This window comes from Mauremys mutica, chromosome 14 (assembly GCF_020497125.1).
Source record: "Mauremys mutica isolate MM-2020 ecotype Southern chromosome 14, ASM2049712v1, whole genome shotgun sequence".
NCBI lineage: Eukaryota > Metazoa > Chordata > Testudines > Geoemydidae > Mauremys > Mauremys mutica.
In genome coordinates, this window is record NC_059085.1 from 8,865,665 (window position 1) to 8,888,713 (window position 23,049).

At 49.3% G+C, this 23,049-nt stretch overlaps 1 protein-coding gene across 4 annotated transcripts in view; it reads left to right on the forward strand.

Moving 5' to 3' along the window:
- The window catches only part of KIFC3 (kinesin family member C3), a 42,315-nt gene extending 20,888 nt beyond the window's left edge, over window positions 1-21,427 (forward strand). For 2 of the 4 annotated variants that reach the window (XM_044987300.1, XM_044987299.1), the window contains exons 6-21: window positions 4,212-4,277; window positions 4,918-5,058; window positions 5,186-5,425; window positions 5,989-6,162; window positions 6,527-6,674; window positions 7,009-7,139; window positions 7,453-7,564; window positions 8,139-8,320; window positions 8,738-8,842; window positions 9,400-9,530; window positions 10,984-11,107; window positions 11,657-11,786; window positions 12,516-12,745; window positions 15,977-16,111; window positions 16,526-16,625; window positions 18,831-21,427. In XM_044987300.1, the coding sequence (XP_044843235.1) occupies window positions 4,212-4,277; window positions 4,918-5,058; window positions 5,186-5,425; window positions 5,989-6,162; window positions 6,527-6,674; window positions 7,009-7,139; window positions 7,453-7,564; window positions 8,139-8,320; window positions 8,738-8,842; window positions 9,400-9,530; window positions 10,984-11,107; window positions 11,657-11,786; window positions 12,516-12,745; window positions 15,977-16,111; window positions 16,526-16,625; window positions 18,831-18,856 (2,175 nt within the window). In that variant the 3' untranslated portion in view covers window positions 18,857-21,427. The remainder of the gene's footprint in view (window positions 1-4,211; window positions 4,278-4,917; window positions 5,059-5,185; window positions 5,426-5,988; window positions 6,163-6,526; window positions 6,675-7,008; window positions 7,140-7,452; window positions 7,565-8,138; window positions 8,321-8,737; window positions 8,843-9,399; window positions 9,531-10,983; window positions 11,108-11,656; window positions 11,787-12,515; window positions 12,746-15,976; window positions 16,112-16,525; window positions 16,626-18,830) is intronic. The other 2 variants (XM_044987301.1, XM_044987302.1) reach the window with 2 other exon arrangements.
- The last annotated feature ends 1,622 nt before the right edge of the window (window positions 21,428-23,049 follow it).

Below are 23,049 nucleotides of genomic sequence, written 5' to 3' on the forward strand. Positions count from 1 at the left end.
TCAAAATGGGTATTTGTTGTCAAGGGGAGCCAATTGTCAACAGTAACTCCATCCTGGAGAGACTGTTTGGGTTCAGTTCTCTGGTGGGATCCACTCCCAGCACAGGGGACCTTCCAAGCTGATATAAAAACTCCATCGACCCTCCTCTTAGCTCCTGTTTTAGGGGGGGTGTCCAGGTTCGGTGCAGGTTATCCTTGGGAGAGGGAAGGGATGTGGTCTGAGTGCGCTGTGCTCTGTCTGCTCTCATAGGGAGGCATGGGAAGCAAAAGATTTGTTAGAGACCCCTTGAGGTTGCTCTGACTAAAGCCGGGGGCAGAGCGCTCTTCAGCTACTATGGGACCACCCCCCCCGGCCTTCATTCTGCATTGAGCACTAATATGGGGGAAAACAGAGTTGGGGTCTTTATCTGGAGAAGTGCACACCACCAGATCTTTGTGTCTGAAGACCCTGCTCCTACACTAATCAAAGAGGGGAGACTGAGAGCCAGAATGTACACTTTGGAGAAGTCTAAAGTGTGTGTGGTGCAGGGGAGAGAGGGGAAGGTTGTCAGGCTGTCCTGGAGTGGCTCAAGAGTGTGGGTACCAATCCCAGGGCAGACTGTTGAGAAGCAAGTCAGAAACCCCAAATTGGCTGTGAGTTTTATACTTAGATTTCACCTAACAGCCTAACCGTGGAGTCATAGATGGTTCCCTTGGCTACTCTGAGCTATCTTTCAACCTAGGGAAGCTAGCTCTTGTGATAGATGGTGCCCTGCACCAAAAGTCACAACAGTAGTCAGTAGCCAGATCCAAAGGACCAGTCCCGTATACCAGGCCAGTTGCACCTTAGATCTCGCACTAAAGACAAAGCTTGTAGCCAATCCTGTCAAACTATCTAAAGATTTATTAACTAGGGAAAGGAAACAAAAGAATTATTTACGAGGTTAGAGCAGGTAAACATACACACACTCTAAAGGTAATAGAGGTTTGTATAATAAGCAATCTCTATATGTCCCTTAGGGCTAACCCACGCTAAGCAGCTGGGGGACCCCATGCTTATGCCTAGAAATCTTGCCCTCTGGAGTCTAAGCAGCATAGAGATACAGTTTCTCCTTTGTAGGGATGTTTGAGCTGCCAGCTCACCTGATGGGAGGAATTCACTTGCATGTCTCCTCTTCGGGGGTCCGGGTGGGGGAAGCAATCAACCAAGTCTTTTATCTTCTTTGATGTTCCACAATAGTTCTTCTAGTGTTGATGGGCCCTCACTGTGGGACAGGACATGACACCTTGTGTTGTAGGCCAGCATTGCACACTCTCACCAGTCTACGGAGGCTTACATTGCAGGTGCTCAGATATTACCTTACAATATGCTATGCAGATGATATAAGGGAGATTAATGCTCACGACCATTGACAAGCATTCAATAAAGTCTAGACGCTAAGGCCATTTTTAGAACTCGAATACTTGTTTTAACCCACAGGTGAGCCAGACTGAGCCGTGGTCTCCGTTACAGAGTTAGGGCGAAGCAAGGCAGCTTATGTCGACCTAACTCTGTAAGTGTCTACACTAACATTTTGCTCCCACAGATGCAGTTCACCCATTACACCAATTTAATAACTCCGCCTCCGCAAGAGGCATAGCACTTAGGTCAACGCACTATCAATGTAGACACTGCGTTGCTTACATCGGCTGTTGCTGGCTTTCAGAAGCTGCCCCACAATGCCCCACACTGACAGTTCAATCAGTGCAAGCGCTCCTGGGGAGGACGCATGTCGCCCCCAAAAGGAGCATAGTGTGGACATGCAAACACAATGTCATCACTGTGGTGGCGCTGTGGCAATGTAACTTAGGTCGCTATAATCTTGTAGTGTGGACACACCCTCATTCCAGCTGAGTATCTGTCAGTGCTCAGTTGAGACACGGGCGCCTGGCATGAGCTGGCACCTGCTTTGCCAGCATCACAGGGTTTAGCTCACTTTTTGTGGCTGCTCCAGCACTCTGGCAGGTGCTGTTGAAACACACATTTCATCCTGGCTTTATCATAATCCTCTGGGAGTCTATCAGGCTCCCCCGCGCTACCTTAGAGTAACTCAGGTTCCATCCGTGTGTCTGTTCTGATGCAATTCTGCGCACTGCTGCCATAACCCTTCACGCTCCTGCCGTCCTGTGAGATTGAGAGCTCTGACCGTGAGACGGAACTTGGCTGGCAACAGGCAGCATTAAATGTTGAACAAAAAGGCTGCCAGTCGGACTAGTCTCTTAAATACTGAAATGTGGACACTTGCAGCTGTCCTGAGGGTAAACATGATGTGCATAGTGTAATCGTCGGCAAAAGTCCTCCTTACCGTATATCACTGGTTCTGTTCAAATTTAGCCTATTATCCTGCAGGTTGCTTCAGGCAGATGGACAACTGTACCTGTGAGAAGCCCCCTGGAGTCAGTGGGGTTCAGCACAGGTGCAGGGGTCTGCCTGTGTGGTTCTCATTGCAGGATAGAGACCTTACCTTGTAAGTGCTTTGGGGGCAGGGACACTGTATTTTGTCTTTAGTGAAGCCGCAGCACACAATGGGGCGCTATAATGTAAAAATAACGGGCTCCTGTGGTGTAGCTGGTGACGTCTCTGAAACTGCACCGTAGTCATTTTTTTCACTGGATTTCCTTGTCTGACACTGATAGAAGAATAGGACCAGGTAGAGCTGAAAACTAAATGAGAGCACTGCAGAAATCCCATACGTTTTGCCAAAATTCCCCGCTTCTCTTGTTCCTGAGTATGAAGATGGGCACACTAGTAACATACAGACAGTGCTTCATTGATAGTGAAAGAGGTGATGTGGCTCAAGCGATGTGGCTCAGGTGCCGGGACTCTGAACTGCCAAGCTGCGAGGTGCCAGGCTCAGCCCTAGGAAGCCCTGGAACAAATTAAGCCCTGCCTGCAGACTGCTATCTACTTTATCCCTGGAGTAAATATCTCGTACACACATGGAATGAAAATGGTGTGCTCTACGCAGAAAAAAATATTCTTTGATGTCAGTTTAGGAAGATTCTCCTTCAAGAACCTCACCTTATAAAAGGAATTTAAAAGCCACTGCTAGAAAAAGAAAGTAATAGACCTCTTCCTAGAAGAAAAAGCAAAAAGTGCCAGAAGCTGGGAATGGGCAACAGGGGATGGACCACTTGATGATTCCCTGTTCTGTTCATTCCCTCTGAAGCACCTGGCATTGGTCACTGTAGGAAGACAGGATACTGGGCTAGCTGGAACCTTGGTCTGACCCAGTATGGTCATTTTTATGATACAGGAAAGCAAAGATCCCTGGTGAGGAGGGGATGATTTGATCTCTGAGCACAGTTGGGGTGGAAGATTTCTCCAATAAGAAACAGCATTTTTATCCATTAAAGTTTCTCCCCAGATTTGGTGAAAGAATGGAGGACAAGCTGTCAAAATGCTCATGTGGTAGAAAAAAAAATCTTTTTTTTTTTCAAATCCTCAAACGTGCACTGAGGCAGAAAATGAGTATGTGGTGTGAGTAGCACTCAAATGTGCAAGCAATTATCAGAGGAAATGGGATGAAATTGAGCAAAGAAAACTTTGGCTGAATATCAGAAAATAGTCCTAACTGTGTGGTCTCACTCTGAGGAATAACCTGCTCTTAGGAGGTGGTAGGGGTCCCACTACTTGGAACTAAAACTGGATTGGAGCAGATACTGCCAGGTATCTGTGCTGATAGCAGGTGGTGGAGTAAGGGACCAGATAAATCTATTCCCTTTCCAGCTTAAATGTTCCCACTTTCTGTTGATCTTTTCAGTGGGAGCTCAGTTAGCCGGGGCTGTTATGTATACAGTTCTCTCCAAAAAGCTGCCTCTATGGTATTCTACAGTCGTATTAGCAGAAATAAAGAGAGTGTGTTGCTTGTTTGATGATGAATAGCACCCCGTGTAATTTGGGGATTGCTGGTATGGTAAGTTGTCTTCTCAGGGCCAGCATCCTTCCAATATAGTCTTGGGTGCTGCTTTCTCTGAGGTGGGGGGGTCCACAACTCATAACTACCCGGTCTATCAGTCCGGCTCTGTGTGGCTTGTAGGAAGTTCATGACTCGAAGCACTTTCCGTTTTTGCCGGCGCATTGCAGCTTCAAGTGAAGCGATGTGTAATTTGAGCTGGTGTGTGTTGGGAGGAGGTGTTTGTGGTCAAAATACAAAAGGGACCAGCCTAGTCAACTTGTGCCTGTGTTGACAGGTTGAAAATCTGAAAGGGAAACTTCTGGATCAAGCTCAGGAAGTGACCAGACTCCGTTCTGCATTGGTGAGCCCTTGGAAATTAATATGTTTTTTATATCTGCATGACGTGTCTTTTTCCCCTGAGGAGATTGTTACATTCGTGGTTGAAGTTGTTGGTTCCTTAGTATTTTACATATGAGACCATAAAACAGGGAGAGAAAAGAAGGAAATCTTAGTGCAAATGGGGATTGTTTAGAAGCCTAAGGACGATGAATGAAATACTCCCAGAACCATAGGTTTGATTTGGATGGATTTTGACCGACGCGAGGTAGATAAATTGAAGTCCATTAAGTTAAATGGGAGTTTGTCCAATGCAGCCTTAAAACAGAGGCCCTGGCACTCTTCTCCATAGCAGGAGTTTGCTGCTTGTGTCCCTGACAACATTTCCCACGCCACTATTACTGTGGTATTCACTGGCTGCATTCTGCCCTTCACCCCAGAGCTGGCTGCATTTCAGTAGGACCGTATGTGTATAGTTTGTGAAAAGGGCAGAATCCTTAATTATTAATGATACTGTGCCAAATCCTGTTCTTTCTTTTATGGTGCAACTCCACTCAAGTCAGATGCATTGCAGGGGGGTAGGGAGAGAGCAGAATTTGACCCACTGACTAAAAGTAAAATATTGAGTTAACAAACACTTGGTCCCCCTTTTCTGCCCCTTTCAGGGTGGCACTGACTTGGAAAAGCATCGCAATCTGCTCGTTGCAGAGAACGAGCACCTAAAGCAAGACATGAAGTCATGTGAGGCACAGCTTCAGAAGCTGAAGAAGCAGCATGTGAAATGCATTGACTGCGAACACATCCAGGTAAAGAGGTCACGAGGCGGGGGTGTATGCATACAGACCTGTTCGTTATGGATCATGTGCCTGCGCCTCTGCCTGCTGATCACATGAAAATTGGCTTCCTCTCACCCCCTCCCAACTTGGTTTGCAGGAGAATGCAAGGCTGCAAGAAAGGTTGGCCCAGCTGCAGCTGGAGGTGGAGGAGGCTAAGGGGAGGCTGTCGGAGCTGGACCTGGAAGTGCAGCAGAAGACCAATCGCCTGGCAGAGGTAGAGCTGCGCTTAAAGGACTCCCTTGCCGAGAAGGCTGAGGAGGAGGAACGACTCAGCAGGCGGCTGCGGGACAGTCAGGAGACTATAGCTAGCCTGAAAGCCCAACCCCAGCAGATAAAGGTGAGATGCAACAAATCATTTTTGCAGAGCGACTCCTGTCGATCATTCTGCCCATTTGCTGTTCAACATCCAAGCAGAATGCGTGTCTTTAAATTCCTTTTAGAGCGAGAGGGCCAAACCCTGGCAGGCTTTCTCCCCTATCAACCCCTTGATATCAAAGGGGGTATAAAATGGGCTAGCACTTGACTCAGAGAATCTAGGCACTTGCTAGCGGTTTGAAAACTGTTTGTTGTTTGTCTGTAGTTTATACAGAATCCTGGCAGTGCACAAGGTGCTTAGGGTAGGTTAAATCTGTCACCTAAATAAGAGTCCCAGCTTTATGCGCTAAAGATGCCACTACCTGTTTAAAGTTACGGTAGATCTGTAATGGTGGTTGTGCAGATCGGCACTGAACTCCAAGGAACATGCCAGTTTCATCTGGTCCTTGTGGATTAACTTCCTTGAAAATTCAGTGGGGAATGCCTTGAATTCGGGGAATGCCTTGAATTCGGGGAATGCCGTATCTGTCCCAGGCCTGATGGTGGGGAGTTTCTTAAGTGCTTGTGTTGGGAATTTTTTTATAGTATATCATCAAAACGGTGGAAGTGGAGTCATCCAAGACCAAGCAGGCTCTGTGTGAGACCCAGTCACGGAATCAGCACTTGCAGGAGCAAGTGGAGATGCAGAGGCAGGTGCTAAAGGAGATGGAACAGCAGCTGCAGAAGTCTCAGAAAATTGCAGCCCAGCTCAGAGCCCAGGTATTCAGTACTGCATAGAGAATGGGGAAAATATATAACGTGTGGGTGGAAAAGGAGAGAAAAACAGCTACAGAGGAACATAGCAAACTGCATCCAACCTCAGAGCTCAGGTCTCTGGGTCACACCGGGAACGTATATGGGAACAACCTGGAGAAGTTCCATTGGTTGCATTACTCCCTGTTCAATGGCCGTTTTTGATTGACTGTTTCTGACTTAGTCACCGAGCCCCGTGGTACAAGTAAAAGAGTTTGAACAAACTCCGGTAAGAGTTTGCATAAAATGTTGGGTGGGTGGGTGAGTGATTCAGTCCTGCTGGCTTGGCCTCTGTCACAGAGTAAAAACTGCAGTTTGGGTCCCTTCCTAGATTATGCTGTATGAGTCTGAGCTGGAGCAGGCGCATGGACAGATGCTGGAGGAGATGCAGAACATGGAAGATGACAAGAACCGGGCCATTGAAGAGGCATTTGCACGTGCTCAAGTAGAAATGAAAGCTGTGCATGAGAACCTGGCAGGTGAGGAACAGGGGAAGCAAGTTCTACAACAACCTGACACGGATGGGAGGGTGGGTGGTACAGGTACTGGGGAATGTAGCTTTCCAGGTGATGCTACACGTTCTCATATGCAGCAGGACTTCCTTAGGAGTTACTAGAGGAAAGCCACACTTGGATTTAGAAATGCCCAGCAGCATTAGCGAATCCTCCCCACATCCCTGCCATCCGCTCTGATGGTAGTTTGAGTTCAGACCTACACTTCCAAGTGAAGGCATCCAAACAGGAGAAGGGCTTTATCACCTTCCAAGGGGGACCTTAACGTGAAGATTATCAAGTATCTTATGTTTGTTTGCAGGGGTCCGGACAAACCTCCTCACACTCCAGCCAGCACTCCGAACCCTCACCAATGATTACAACAGCCTGAAACGGCAGGTCCGAGACTTCCCCCTGCTACTCCAGGAAGCTCTGCAGGATGCCAGGGCAGAGGTGAGCATGGCAGGAGATTCCTTGCTCTGCGGTAGAGCAGGACCTAACACTATTGCTTTGATTCTGCCACACTTAGATTTGCACCATGAGGAGACAGGTGCTCTTTGATTCTCTGCCATGGGACCATCCCCCATGTTTCCCTTCTTAGATTCCTTTGCTAGTTCCCGCACTGTGAAAGAGAGAGGGGTGTGTGTGTGTGTGTGTGTGTGTGTGTGTGAAAGAGAGCTGTGTGTGTAGCGTGCTGTTGTGGGGGGTTCTCCATACTTCTTTGATTTTGTTCCCCCTCTCATAATTGGTGTCTCCTCCTCTTCAGATTGGACAAGCCATTGAGGAGGTGAACAGCACAAATCGGGAGCTACTCAAGAAATACCGCAGGGAGCTGCAGCTCCGCAAAAAGTGCCACAATGAACTGGTGCGGCTGAAAGGTGTGTGCATGAGAGATTATTTAGGCAGCAGTGAGGGCTGATCTTTTTGGTGGGTGACATTAATGCAACAGGAGGGCAGAGACGTCCCACTTCAAGCTTTGTGATTGGCCTGAAGTTAGACACTTGTTCAGGCGTGGGACTGGGATCGTTGGTTCCTGGGGGACCTACCCAGAAGGGCAATAACGAAAGCTTCAGCACTGGAGCGGAAGCATTTCTTTCGCACAGTAACCTATTGTGGGCTGTCTCCAGATCACCGTGGTTTCACTGTGCTCTACTAGGGACATGATTCATGGCCTGCTGCAGACAACAATGTCTTGTGACTCCACCTCCCACACGCGCTGCACATATTCTGTGCAGGGCACGAGCAACACGTCTGTCTTATGGGAAGTCTGCACAATCTGGCTTGCGGTCTTGCAGCATGTTACTCTAAATCTCCACCTTTGGGATCTGGAAGAGAATGAGAGAGGTGAAGTGGATCGTGTCAAGCATCTTCGCTGTCTGATGCCCTTTGATAAGAGATAATTGGTGGGAAGGCGGATTGAGAGCTTGTCTCTGTATTTTTGTCTTTGTAAAGGAAATATCCGTGTGTTTGGCCGTGTCCGGCCAATAACTAAAGAGGATGGGGAAGGGCCTGAAGCAGCCAACTCAGTGACCTTTGACCCTGACGATGATGCTATCTTGCACCTGATGCACAAGGGGAAGCAGGTCTCATTTGAATTGGACAAGGTTTTCTCCCCACAGGCAACACAGCAAGATGTAAGTACATCCACATGTTTCTGTACTGGTACATTAGCATGGACTTCCACCACAAGAGAAAGGTGTGTGTCAACATGAGTAGAGACATAATTATTTCATAAGGTCGCAGCTCACTCACTGGTCCATGATTTTGTAGGGGAAGGATGGAGAAGAGAAGGTAAATCAACTCTTTCCTCCAAAGGAGCAATAAGCAGGCAGAGTAGAACTCGAGCAGACTTGAGAGCTGTATCTCTGCTCCTGCTGGTATAAATGTATCTACTCTTCCATCATCCCATGATATGCAAAAAATTAATGTAGAAATGAGATTTCAGCACAGCCAGTCAATGCCCAGTGTAATCTGTGGGAGAGGCGTGGCAGGGGGAGTGGTTACGCTGGAGGGTCAGCTATTGCTCATTTTTATTTCTTTCCCATTGACAGGTGTTCCAGGAAGTTCAGGCCCTGATCACATCCTGTATTGATGGCTACAATGTCTGTATTTTTGCCTATGGACAGACAGGTGCAGGCAAGACATATACTATGGAGGTAAATTTTCCCTTCTCACCTTTTCTCTCTGTCTCCCTCCATCTTCCCTTTCAGTGTGTCTTCTTGCTTTGCTTCCTGTATTCTACAGTTCAGCGTCATCATTTCTCGAGGAAGGGTGAGGATAAATTGGTCCCTAGATGACTGTATGTAATGGATACACTCATGGGTAAATGTGGGTAAATTCCCCCTTTGTCATGGTGACCAAGAATGATGTTGTTCCCAGGTAACCATGCACAGCAGCCCTGACTATGCATCTCCCAAGTTTGTAACAAACCGCACAATGCCGACAGCAGAACAGTCTGAAGAAGAAGGTTGGAACCTGGTTGTTTTGCAACCTTCTGGCTGTTCCCCTTCTCTACCATGAGCGTGGGAGGTGGATGTTGGTGATTCCACAGTGAATCATGGACGCCTGTTCCAAGCTTTATCATGGTGTAATATCCTACCGGTGTCCTCACAACTGCACACCTTATGGGCTCAGTGGTGAGTCTTGTGTCAATCACTTTGTCACACCTTTCTCTCCATTGATATCACATGTGAGATTTTTTCTTGATCATCAGGGAACTCCTGAAAACCCAGGAATCAACCAGCGAGCGCTCCAGCTGCTCTTCTCCGAGGTGCAGAGGAAAGCGTCTGACTGGGGCTACACGATCACTGTCAGTGTGGCAGAGATTTACAACGAGGCGCTCAGGTAACAGGAAGGGAGCCTGGGAGGGGTACGAGTCTGTGGGATGTCTGTGTCCCTTACTGGGTGATATGGAGTGTGTGCGCTGAGTAGCCCTGCAAAGACAGGGGCAATCTCTCCTGGTGCTCCTCCAGGGCACGGTGGCTCCGCACTGCGCCTGGGCAGGGCTGTGCATAAATGACACACCCGAACTCTGAACCAGGCTGGCTATTTTACCAGGGAATTTACTTGTAGTGCTTAGGGAAATGCTTAATGGCTGAAAAAGCAGGTTCGCTTCCTATATCTCTCCTCCTCCAACTTGTCTAGTGACAGTCTCTTCTCTCCCATGTCCAGGTAATTGAGAAGCATATGGTGTCTCCAAAATCTAAACTACCAAACTGATTCTGGGCTGTACGTGCTGTTTTTGATGTGTGCCCCAGTCCCCTAGCTTTAGCTGACTCGGGGATTTTTCTCAGCACACAGGGCTTTCAGAACCCCTGCCTGGAATTCTTTCCAAGCCTCGGGTTCCTAGAATGCCTTCTGTGTCTCTGGTCTCTCGCTCACGCCAACACCTGTTAAAACATCAGCCAGCAATCAGATTGTATTTTCCCCCTTCGTGCTTGTGCTCTCTGCCTCCCCGTTTTCCGCTAATAGATGTGGAAACCCCAACAGGCATTAATTGGAAGCTTTTTTACATTAACATTCTCTGCCTGTGTCTTGTGCCTTTGGCACGTTTGGAAATTGTGAGCTACGGTCTCAGAGAATGAGAAGCATTTTCCTCCAGTGAATTCTTCTTGTCTCCTTCAGGAGTAGGGGTGGGGGGTGGAATGGAGCACAGAAGGGTGGCAGCAAAGACGTTGCAAGAATGACTTAATTATACAACAACTGGGTAGGCTGAACCTGAGAAGGAGGCTGTCAGTTGTTGAGATAATAAAAGCTGCAAACCAGGCATGAGTCGGATCAGGTGGAAACAGGGGAGTGGAACTTCTGAATGTGAATCTGTTTGGGGCACTATACGGATGGGTTGTGTTACGTGCCTGACAGACAAATAACACACACAGAAAATAGAAGAGCTGAGACTATAAATAGATGAGGAAGCATCCAGTGGGCAATGATTCCTCTGAAAATCGTATAGCTAGTGTCGCTAGTATTTAGTCTGTGCTTGTTCACCCAAAGCCAATTCAGAGTTTTTAGTGGACAACAGTTGGGGTAAACGTGCTTGAGGAGGGACCCTGGCTTCCAACGGCTGGAAAAAGCTTGTCCTCTCTAGGTCATAAACCTGACCACTGGCAGAGCTGCAGAGCAGAGCAAAGCAAGGGAGCCTGGCCTGACACAGTCTGTAGTTTCCTAGCTGGGGAGGTTAGTTCAGGGGTGGTCAGGCTGAAAGGCCTCAAACCTTTCACCTTTGTAAGTCGCTAGTGTCGGGAATAGAAAATGACACCTGAGTCTGAGGGGAGGGTCACCTTGCCTGTCTCAACAGGGACTTGCTTGGGAGGGAGCCTCAGGAGAAGCTGGACATCAAACTGTGCCCGGATGGCAGCGGGCAGCTGTATGTACCAGGACTGACTGAGTTCCAGGTGCAAAGTGTGGAGGATATTAACAAGGTAAAAACATCCTGAGAGATGGAGAACCCAGGAGGGGAAGGGCAGAGATGGTACCTAGTAGATGGGGTGAGCCAGCTGGGGATCACCTGCTGGGACGGAGTGAACTTCCCTGGGCATTAGAGAGACTTACTCAAGTCCTTCTGTTATGAACAGACCAGCTGCTGGAGCAGTGGTGGCAGCATAGGGACAAGAGGATGCAAATACCATACCTATTCTATGGGTTAATGTGAATTTAGTGCTACTGTCAATCCAATATCTTTCGTGAGCAATTACGGTCAGTGGTTGATGATTTCATTGCGGAAGGAATAGAGTTAATACTTGCCAGGGGTTATGAGCATCTGCAAGAAAGGAAGGGACGGCCGCTCACCCACGTTCTGCTCAGAAAATGGGGGAGGTAGTGGTGCCAAGTGTCAGCAAGGAAGATCTGCCAAAGACCTGCCCACCCTGTTGCCATTTAAGAAAGCGGTGAATGTAGATGGGATAGGGGAAGCTGCTGGCCAGACAACACAGTGAAATCCAAAGGCTCACGTCTTTCTGCCTCTCTCCCAGGTGTTTGAATTTGGGCACTCGAACAGAGTGACTGAGTACACCAGCCTGAACGAGCACAGCTCACGGTCTCACGCCCTCCTCATCGTCACAGTAAGAGGACTCGACTACAGCACAGGCCTCAGAACCACAGGTTAGTGTCTCCTAGGAGGCGGAGGGTGGAGGGGGAGGCTGGTGATCACACCTGTCCTTGGATGACACAGGCCTGGAGATTTGAGTTCAACTGCTGAAGTGGGTAACAAGTGAAAAAAGAACTGGGTGCCACTGGCCTGGTCCCTAGTGGATGCTTGTCTCTGACACAGAAAGCCACACAATTTAGCATTACTGGGAGTCGGTGTTTGGGAGCAGAATGCTCAGGGTGTTGCTGGTCAGGACTGGGTTGTATAGCTGGATTGAAAAAGAGACTAGCTACTCTAGAACATCTGTGATTATACATGCTAAGATAAGGTGCTCAGATTTCATGCTTCGGGGCATCAGCTGATTGCTACAAGGGTCAAGAAGGAATTTTTGCCCCCGTGCATTGCACAGTTGTGCAGTGATTCTGTATCAAGTGTAGGCAACCCGCCAAGGCAGGCTAATGGAAATTTGACAGATAGCTCAGCGTGTACAGTCCCATCGATTGGCCCCCTTTCATCAGCTCGAAATGTAATGAAAATCCAAGCTGCAGGTTTGTCTGTGGGACTCCCAATGCTCCACACCAATATAAAGCTCCAGGCGTGTTTAGTTCCTAACTGGAGGGGATGGGGATGTTCATTAATTGCTAGACAGACCCCACTGTGGCTGGCACTTCCCCGTGGGTCGAGCAGGTAGCTGCACGGGATTATTAAGTCTGTGTATGTATTTGTGTTTTGGCTGGTCATAGGGAAGCTGAACTTGGTGGACTTGGCTGGATCTGAACGGGTAGGCAGGTCTGGTGCAGAGGGAAGCAGGCTCCGGGAGGCCCAGTACATCAACAAGTCGCTGTCAGCACTAGGAGATGTGATTTATGCTCTGCGCGCCCGCCAGGGTCACGTGCCATTCCGCAACTCCAAACTGACCTACCTACTTCAAGACTCCCTCAGCGGAGATAGCAAAACCCTCATGATGGTGCAGGTGGGTTCTGGGTCCAGCTAGGCAGACGAGGTAAGGAGAGATGGTTGACTGAATCAGGAAACTTTAAACTGACCAAAAGCCAATTACAAGAGAAGTCCAGAACCTCATAGTCCAGAACCTCATTGGGTTCTTAACAGGTCTGAGGAACAGACATAGGAAAGCTTGTGGTCTCATAATATGGGTGCGTTAGTTTGGATTGGTAGATACAATAAGGTTTCACTTGAGGTGTGGTTCTCCTCTGAAAGTGGCACTGTGGGATTCTATGTGCAGTGTCTCTAAATTTAATCAATGGTGCTGTTTACAAGTGAAAAGATGGGTTTTTCCTAACTTGAGAGTCAAGCTGGATTTATTCCATCTCATCACCAGCAATAAAGGCCCCGCTGGCCAAATTATGGCTTAGTGACACCTGAGAAACCCCCTTGGCTTCATATTTTGCCTTCTATGAGACCTGTGCAGTCCTGTTGCTGTCTGTGAGTTTGCACAGGTGTAACTGCCTGGAACCTAGTTAGCAGGTCCATCCCTGATGCATAAGTAGGAATTGAATGTGGCTTCCTCTCTCGTAGCTGTGTTGGCTTCTGCAGGGATAATGGGAGTAAAGAACAGAAAAAACTCGTTTTAGTTACTAAAGTGAGCAAGGCTGACCCTGAATGTCCCATGGGGAGATGATGAATAAGGAGGTGCCATTTTTACACAGTCACTTTTTAGAGTAGAAACCACACTTCTAAGAATAAGTTTGCAGTGCAGCAAATGATACTATACAGTTTTAATGTGATCCGCTAACTGGCTTATATGTTCACTGGGCATTTATTTAAGCAGCTTCATTCTGTTTGGTTTGATTGGGGCAATACACAATATGTATTTATATAGCTGCCTTTGACCAGACTCAGGAATCAATCACTGCCCTTCAGTTTTTTGGGAACACCCTCAATGTTACCACCCTGAGGAGTGGCACCCTCTTCTGGAGGCAGGTGCTCCATGGAAAATCCTCCTACATGCCACTAGGATTAGCTCTTCCACTGGTGTAAACTGGCATAGATCCACTGTAGTCTTCAGACTCTATGTGTCCGTCCGTCCATGTGCCCTTCTTTGTCGACGTTTGCTACAGACACCTGGGCTTCCCTACAAGCCTTTACTTCCCACTTCAAACCATGCTCCTGTCTCAACATGAAAGTGCTGCAGGCCAGAACATATTACAGTCTCCCTCTCCAACATTAGGATCATAGCAGATTAGGGTTGGAAGAGACCTCAGGAGGTCATCTAGTCCAACCCCCTGCTCAAAGCAGGACCAACCCCAACTAAATCATCCCAGCCAGGGCTTTGTCAAGCCGGACCTTAAAAACCTCTAAGGAAGGAGATTCCACCACCTCCCTAGGTAACCCATTCCAGTGCTTCACCACCCCCCTAGTGAAATAGTGTTTCCTAATATCCAACCTAGACCTCCCACACTGCAACTTGAGACCATTGCTCCTTGTTCTGTCATCTGCCACCACTGAGAAGAGCCGAGCTCCATCCTCTTTTGAACCCCCCTTCAGGTAGTTGAAAGCAGCTATCAAATCCCCCCTCATTCTTCTCTTCTGCAGACAAAACAAGCCCAGTTCCCTCAGCCTCTCCTCATGAATTCATGTGCTCCAGCCTCCTAATCATTTTCGTTGCCCTCTGCTGGACTCTCCAATTTGTCCATATCCCTTCTGTAGTGGGGGGACCAAAACTGGACACAATACTCCAGGTGTGGCCTCACCAGTGCCAAATAGCCTCTCTTCTTGAGTTCTCTCAGTGCCACTGTGGACTAGCTGCACTTGGTTGGGTCTGTACTGGTGATGAAGAATGAGGAATAAGTTACGTTTTGTGTAAATGTATGGCATTCCTCTCCCCTTTCCCTGATCATCTCCATTTCTTACTCCCCTAGGCACTGCAGAGTAGCTTGCCATTTGGGACGTGCCACGGACTGAAAGGGGAAGGTTCCAATGCAATGGAAGGGGCCTTCTTCTAGGAGATACTCAGGTCTAGCAGAGAGCCTCTTCCTCTAGTGCGCTAAAAATAGAGCGTAGCTGCGACAGTGCAACCAGTGAGAGGGCTGGCCACCCTAAGTACAATCTGACTGAGGACTGTAGGGGTGGACTTCGGCAGTCAGCCCAGCCTGCTACCTGCATCGCTGCAGCTACCCGTCTATTTTTAGCGTGGAAGTGGGATCAAAGCTAGTTTGCACACGTCTATTCGAGCTGGAAATGACACCTCCCGCTCAAAGTAGAGACACACCCTCAGTGACAGAGGAGGAGCACAGCATTGTCCATCATGGCACTCCGCCAGCATCGGAGCCAAGAAGTAGGGGCATCCAATGAGATTCAGTCAGCCCTGCCTGCTTGTCTGTTTACACTATACTTGAGGGCACTGGTGTGAGGAAAAGACTTGATCTTGAAATAGAACCAGCAAAACTCATCCTTTTCAATCGTCTCTCTGATAGCTCTGCTCAAGGAGAGCTCTCTTGTGCGTGAGAGGGAGGGAGGAAAGCTGGTAAATCCATTCACAGATTCTAGTACTGGGCAGGTCACAGAGATCTACTTGTATATGGAAGTCTGAGAAATCTCGTACTAAACTATGGCTCTAAAGCTAGCCAGGCCAGGCCAGGGAACACGTGGCTCTTTGGGGTGGGTTTCCCCCTCTCCTCTGTGTAGTTTTCTGTGGTTGGCATTACCAGATTCTTAAGAGTCTCTCTCTACTCACCTCTATTTGTTCACAGTGGCTTGGGGTTGTTTTCTTTTTAAACCACCCTGCAGCTTGTGTGCCTCCTCCCCACCAGGAATTTCACCACTAAATCACTAGAATGCCTGTGTCTCCACTATTCCCTTACCGATGAGCCCTGGAGCGGTTGCCAGCTGCTGTAGCTTATTGCAGCTCTCCTACAAACAAAGAGCGTGTTAGTTACAGGGAACACATTTGACTCTGATTGTAAAGCACCACATACATGTGCAGTGCTATAATGGGAAATGATTGTTGTTAATCATAGTGTCCTAGCAGCACTGAAATACTCTGCTGTGATTGAGAGCTGGAACTTAGATTCTCTCCAGCCTCACACAGTAACTGCTGTCTGATAGTGAACGAGGCTCTTCCAGTCCTGCCCTCCCTCCTGTTGCCAGGGATCGATGTCTCCCTGCTGCGAGCAGCATGGGAATGTTGGGAGGGAGGCAGCAATGTTCAGGGCACTGAATTCTGTGTATTTCTGTCTGGCTCCAGGTCTCTCCAGTGGAGAAGAACACAAGTGAGACTCTCTGTTCCCTAAAGTTCGCTGAGCGGGTTCGCTCCGTGGAACTGGGCCCTGTATCCCGGAGAGCAGAACTAGTGTCCTGGTCTAGTCAGGAGCACTTAGAGGTAACTAACCAACCCCGCTGCACGCTTCCATTGCCTTTCATTAGGGTGTTCTGTTCATTTCCCTGGTGCGCTGTTCACGTTCTGTTTCTCTGCGACACACACAACCGCCTCCACCCTGGAACAGTCTTTCTCCCTCTCTCACCAGCCCCAGGGCCTGACTTTTGGAACTCCCTCTGAGTGGCCTTCCAGAATACACCAGCCTGCTCAGAATACAACAGCCCATTTTCTGACTGCCTGGAGCAATAGTGAGCCCATTATGCTCGTCCTGCATTCTTCACATGACTGCCTGGAAAGTGGCAGATTGACTAGGCTGGCCCAGTAGGGTGATTTGTCTTAAAAAGCCCTTAATGGTGCAGTCATTGTAGCTTTTCTTTGCAGTCTGAGCCCAGTCTCCTGCTCTCTCTCTCTCTGTAGAATGATTCACCAGTGGCAGCACAGCCCTCCATTCGATCACATTCTTCTCCTAGACCTACAAGACGAGCAGGCTCATTCCGGAGGAAGCTCCAGACTTCAGGTAGGTGTAGTGAAGAGGTCTCCTTTGGCCTCTCTGTGCTCCCCTATTTGCAATAATGCTTCCTGATACAGGTGGATGTGAACAACACACACTTCACCCTCTGTCCAACTGGTATTAGTCCTAATCCCCACCCCCACCGCCACGTCCAGCTATGGTTTCTGAGTCCCTCCCAGCACGAAGAGAACTTCTTTTGAAGGCATTGTCTGCATAAAAGGCTGACCCAGAGGGCTTGTCTTACCATAAATGTGTGGGCATTGGCTCTGCAGCAACAGACCGAGCCCTTAGATCTCCGAGGAAAGCCGCTCAGGCACACAGGCTGAAGAGTAAATTCACAAGCCCCTAACAGGGAGAAGTTAGGAGGCTCGTATGAGTGGATGATGGTGTGACAGACTGATTATATCCTGTAATATCCTGGACAAACCTTAGGGAATTAAGACAAACTAAAGTAATTGCTCTGGTTATCCATTCTTTGAAGCCACCCCTCTCGGAGAGGAGCCATAGACTAGTTCAAATTGGATTCTCTAGGGACCCACAGACAAAGAAGGGATTTTTGGATAAATAGCCTGGTTTTAAACTGGCTAAGGCCTTCCTCCAGGCAATGGGCAGGACCCCTGGTCCACAGAGGGCCCCAGCCCCTTAGGGAAGGGTTGGAAGGGCAAGGCCTACTGAGGCCCTGTAAGACTGTGCTTGTTCTGAGCTGAAGCTGTGATGAACTTGAAACCACAAGGAAAACCGTTGGGTGGTGTGGGGAGGTGCGGGGGGTGAAGGACTACTCCTGCCAGAGCCCGTATTCGGGTTGGGGTGATCTCTGGTAAGCTTTTTAGCATGTGTGTAGGTTCTTTCCTTGTTTTTTTACTATCTTTTCTGTGTGGTGCTTTTACCTTAAGAATAAAATAGGCTTGCTTAGAAAGAGCTATGTGGTGAACACTGTTCACCATCTCTGCAGAGAAAGCAAGCAGCTGTGCTTGGGCAGTCTGTCTCTGCTGCTGGGAAAACCACAGTGAAGGCTGTGCAGCCTGGAAATACCCCAGACAGAAGGGAGAGAGACGGGGGTCTCCACCCAAGAAAGGGAGCTGGAATCCTGGTGCCCCTGCTGGGTCACTGAGGGAAAATACAGGGCAGTTGCCCTGAACTGTGACCAACGGCTCTTTTCCAGTCCCGGTGTGCGAAGAGCGATCCGAGGAGCTGAGGTGTCCACCTGCTCTGATGTGTTGTGCTCTATTCATGTTGCCTTTTGAGGGCCTTCACAGGACAGTTCTCCAGATAAATTCCAGAATAGACACAACTAGGGAAAAGAGGGTTGGTAACAGCTGGGGCCACTGCAGCAGAGAACTAACTGCTCATTCACCTGGAATAACCTCATTAGCTAAACACAAATTACCTGGCAAAGTCCCAGTTAAACCTCTGCCACCTCCCTTCTCTGAAGAGGACCCTAATCCTAACTCTGTGGTGACACCACCTGGTCTGAGATCTTAATCCCACCTGCTCTGCCTCTGCTCCAGCATCCATGTGGTAGGGAGCTGGTGCTGACCAAGGGAAAAGGTTTTCAGTGCAGACTGCAAGCTGTCACCGCCTCTCATTTAAGGACCAGTAATGGCCACATAGTTTGACAAGGCAGCTCAGCAAAAACCACCCTTGGCAGCCCTTCCTGAAGGTGGTGCTACATAACCAGCCTCAATCGATCCCCTTTGCACACTGCTCTGAATCCCACTGCCAACCTCCCCTCCTTGTAGCACTGAGAGAAAAGGTGGGGGAAGGGGGAGGCTTCATTGCGGGGGGGAGAACATGTGTAACCTCGTCTCCAATGAAACTGTGTTGTTCACTTTGATTTCAGCCTGAAATTAGGGGAAGTCCTGGCCTCCAGGTGAGCATGTGCAGGTATGGAGGGCAGTCGGGTTAGGCCTTTCTGTAAGTGGTGAAGGTCTCTACTTCAGCACATGCTTCAGGGGGACAGTCAAGTCTGCTCAGTAACTGGCAAAGTGGGGCTTGTGTCTCAGAAATGGGGTGAGGTGGTTTGCAGTCTCTAATGCAGGGCGCTTTTTCGTTGGCAATCCATGTGCCAGGATTACAGCTGGGGCCTTCCTTTGGTGGTAGCAGGGAGAAGCCCTCAGACCCTAGGAGCTCTGTCTGCACATTGGTGTTTGGGGCAGGAATTACGCATTCTCCCCTTTGCCATAGTATTGATGCTCTTTTCTTTCCTTGTAGGAAAGCTGAGGCCAGTCCCTGTGTGATGGACACACTCAGCTGGGGAACAGGATCTGCTCCAGACCCAGTGAGCTCATGGTGTGAAGGAGAACTCCTGCGTTTCAAGAGATGTGAAAACGGAAAGAGACTCTCTCCTCCTCCCCCACACCACACCATCGGATTGACAGGGCACAGTCACACATTCAGGAGAGAGCAGGACTCTGTGGGATCCAAGAGCCAAGGGTGAAGACAGTTCTCTCCAGGCTTCCGGGCAGAGGCAGAAGCTCTTGGAGGCATGGACACAGGCTGCTCCACTGCAGCTGTGAAACTAGGTTGTCAGGTGCCGGTTCTCCTTCCCCCATCTCTGAACCAAGACTCCTGTAGAAATAAAGCCTCACCCAGAGACTCGTGTCACCACATAGGGGCACCAAGCTTGGCCGTGCACAGTACGGACTCCATTGCTGGCAATGGATGTCCCTGGAGCTGGATTCTGGTGGAGCTGAGCCCAGGGGATTTTACCTGCCTACCTGTGGCACTTATGCATGTACACTTCTATTTGCCATATGGAGGTTTTTAGTGGATTTGAAGGGAGAGTAGAGCTGCCAGGGGCCTCTCCCATCTCACTGCCCCTGGCTTTGTTTTTAAATGAATAAAGAGTATCACCCAACTGTTGGTTTAAAACCTACCAACCAACCAAAGGTGTCTGTGCTTTCCTGGGTGCAATGACCAGGCCTGCGTCTGTTCGGATCTATTCATGGCTGGCCGGCTGCTGCCAGAGTGAGGGCTGTGGAAGGGAAGATCAGACTTTTATGCCACCGTCTTCATCGCCTCATACACAGCTGGGGTAAAGCTTGTGTAGGCGTCAGCTGGTCGGAGACAACCTAGATAGGAGGTAATTTACTGCAGGGACGTCCTCACTGGCCCTGGTTCAAACTTCATGCCGCCATACTTGCTCACATGCGATTTCATTGGATGCTGCTGCCTGACACACCACCCAAAGGGAGGGGGAGGGTGAATTTCAGAGGTGAGGGTGTAGGCCTCTTTCTCTTGCATTTAAACAGCATTTAGAGATCCAGAGGGGCCATGATTTGCTGTGCTAAAGCTCACAATCCCTTCACTTGGAAGCGGTCTGCCAATGATTTCCACATCTGCAAATGGCAGAGGGGACCGTCCTCGTCACCCACTTTCCCTGAAAATACACGCAGTATGTTCTTCTGAACCCCCGTTGCTGTTTCTCAGGCAGTCCTCCCACTCCACCATCGCCTTAGCTGACTATAGCTGGGAGGCTGGGGATGGCTGCACAGGAAAGCAAGTTTGCTGCTCACTAGGGTAAATGTTGAGGCAGAAATGTATTAGTCCTTCCCTGTTGTTTGTCCCTTAGCAGCGCTTTCCCAAGGAGCAGGCACTCTGCCACGACGAGTCCTGCAACCTCGGCTTGCAAAAGCAGCAACCAGCCACCACAAAAGCCAGCAGAACTGTGGCCTTAAACCAAGGATTCCTCAAAGCCAGCCAGCGTTCCTTGGATCCAGCTCTTCCAACTCGAGAGGCAACTGAAGCTCTTAAGTGACTTTCATACCTTTATCCATCTGGCAGGAGAGGGGTACAGAGGTTACGGTTAGAGCTGAGAAAAGCAACGACTGCCTTTTAACTGGTGTTTTCCTTGTAGCGATGACCCAGGCCTCCAGCTATCTAGCAGCTATAACTTGGTACTGCTCTGCAGGAAGCGGTAACAAGCTGGAGCAGACAGGTGGGAACTGAAGAGTGGCGCTATCTTGCTTGCCAGAGACCAAGGGGTTCTTAACACTGGGTTTAGAAAACTGAATCAGTCCTTTCCCAGATCAGGCTGTCTCCCTGAGCCTACTCCTGCAGAAACTTGTGTGCCAAATTCTCCCATGTGTGACAAGGGCATCTATTTATTTTGATGCTTGCATAGGCCAGGAAAGACTGGAATCCTGCTCCCATCGAAAGCAAGATCAGGCCCCACTGTGTGTGATGCAGAACATTGGTGCCAGAACCCTTTCTTACCGTCCCGCTGCTTCTCACCCCTGCCCCCGCCCCCACCTTGCATGCAGTACTTGCCATACAGCGCTGTGCAAAAAGCACCTGTTAATGTGCCAGTGGAGTAAGGCTGCTGCTGCTGAGCAGCGATCGGATGTTTAAAAAAGCTTCAGATAAAGCTAATTGTAAAGCTATTGAAAAACTTCCTTCTCTCAAAACAGCTCAGTGTGTTTGTTCATGGAAGTGTCTGAAATATTTATAGCCTCTCTTACAGTATCTGACTGAAAAGAAACGAGCAAAAAACTTTGGTTTATATAGTGAAGTGTGGCTGTTGTCTAACGTTTGGGGGTGGGGTGGGGTGGGGTGCGGTGGCTGGAGTTCAAGCCGTTGTTTAGAGCAGCTGTCCAAATACACCCAACAGGGTGTGCTGGCCTGCGTTACCGAGGACAGGCTGCATTTGTCAATCTTCCCTGTATTATAAAGACTTGATTCCACCTTGGCTCTTTCGAAGCGTGTTCTTGCGCTGTGGAGTCTAGTTAAAAACTCTAGCCTTTTGTAAGATTAGATGTTTTTACATATTTTAATAAAAAGATCCTGTTTTGTAATTAAACTTATTTTAAATAAATTGTATGAAGCAACTGCTTTCACGCGATGTGTTTGCCTGCTGCTAGTTTATGATCGCTCGCCTGCTGGCTGCTGCAAAAGCTTAGAATTCTTTCCACTCCCCTTTTACTGCCATTTGCAAAATGCGTTGCTTTGATCAGTCTTTCGCTGCTTTATCCTAAAGCGCCTATTTAATCTCTCTTGTTGCTGCTGTTTATTACAATCTGAGGTGCAGCTTGTCTTCTGCAAACCGCTGCCTGAGAAACATACAAAAACTTAGGAGCTTTTACCATCACAGACCTTGAACGTGTCATTTTTGGGGCAGGGTGGAATTATTCTATTTAGCGGTGGGTGGGAGGGAGAGAGGCCACAGCTGACAGTGTACTGTAGGAATGGTTCCTGGTAGGGACACGATCCTAGCGTCTTGCCGCTTCAGTGCTAGTGCAGTTGGCCTGAAAAGGATTACATAGCTGCTCGCTGCAGTGAGTCAAAAAATGAAGGGAGAATGTGGATTGCCAACTTCTAATAGAACCTTAATCACCATGTCTCATCCTCCCGCCAATTAGTGCTCCTGGGGGGATTCTGCACCACTGCACATGCACAGAATTTATGTCCCCCCCAGATTTCTTTGCTTCCCTGCAGAAAAATGACTTTCTGATGGGGAAGCAAAGGGAAGCCACAAGAGAAGTCATGTTTTGGGTGTCCAGGGCAGCCAGCAGAGAGGTAAAATCACCGTGGGGCAGGAGGCAGGACTGGCAAGGACCCGGCTGGTGGCTCCTACCCTGTGCTGGGCTCAGCTGCTAGTCCTGGCTGGGCTGGGGAGGATGGGACTTCCTCTTCCCCTGCACAGCATCCAGGGCCAGGTCAGACTCACCCCCGCTTTCTCCCCCAATGGCAGGAAGCTCTGCAAACTCCCCCTGCTTCCTACACCCATTGCTCTTCAGCTGCATGGGGAGGGCTCCCTATACAGGGAGCTGTCCCCCATCTGGCCAACACTCATGCATCCAGACCTCCTCATACCCAGACCCTCCTGCTGAGCCTCATCCCGCTGCACTCAGAACCCCCCCCATACACACCTGAACCCCCCAGTGAGCCACCTGGATCCACACCCCACTTCCCCAGCATCTGGACCCCCCCCGAATCCCCCCCACCTAGTCTTTTCTGCCAAGCTCTATCCCCCATACCCAGACCCCCACCCCACTGACCCCCAACCACCTTCATCTGGACTTCCTTGCAGAGACCCATTACCACTGCACCCAGGAAACACCTCCCCACCCCCCCAAGTCCCTGTGGATCCAGATCTCCCCTGTCCTCAGATCCACCACTGAACTGCCCACACCCAGACTGCCCCCCACAGAACCCTCTCAACCCACACCTGGCTCCTCCCACACTTGGATCCTGCCTTGCCCACATAGAGGGCAGGGCCCTGGGGCAGACCCAGTCCTTGTGCTGTCAGGGTTGGGTGCAGCCTCACCACTGAGTTAGGGTCCGGGGGGAGGGGGAAAGCTTGACAGTGACCTCCCACCTCCATGCAGCCAGGGGCCTGTGCTCCCCACTGCCATGCTGGAGTCTCCACATTTATTTGACCAAAAAAAAAAAAAAAAGATGTGCAGAATTTTAAAACGTGTGCAGAATTTTA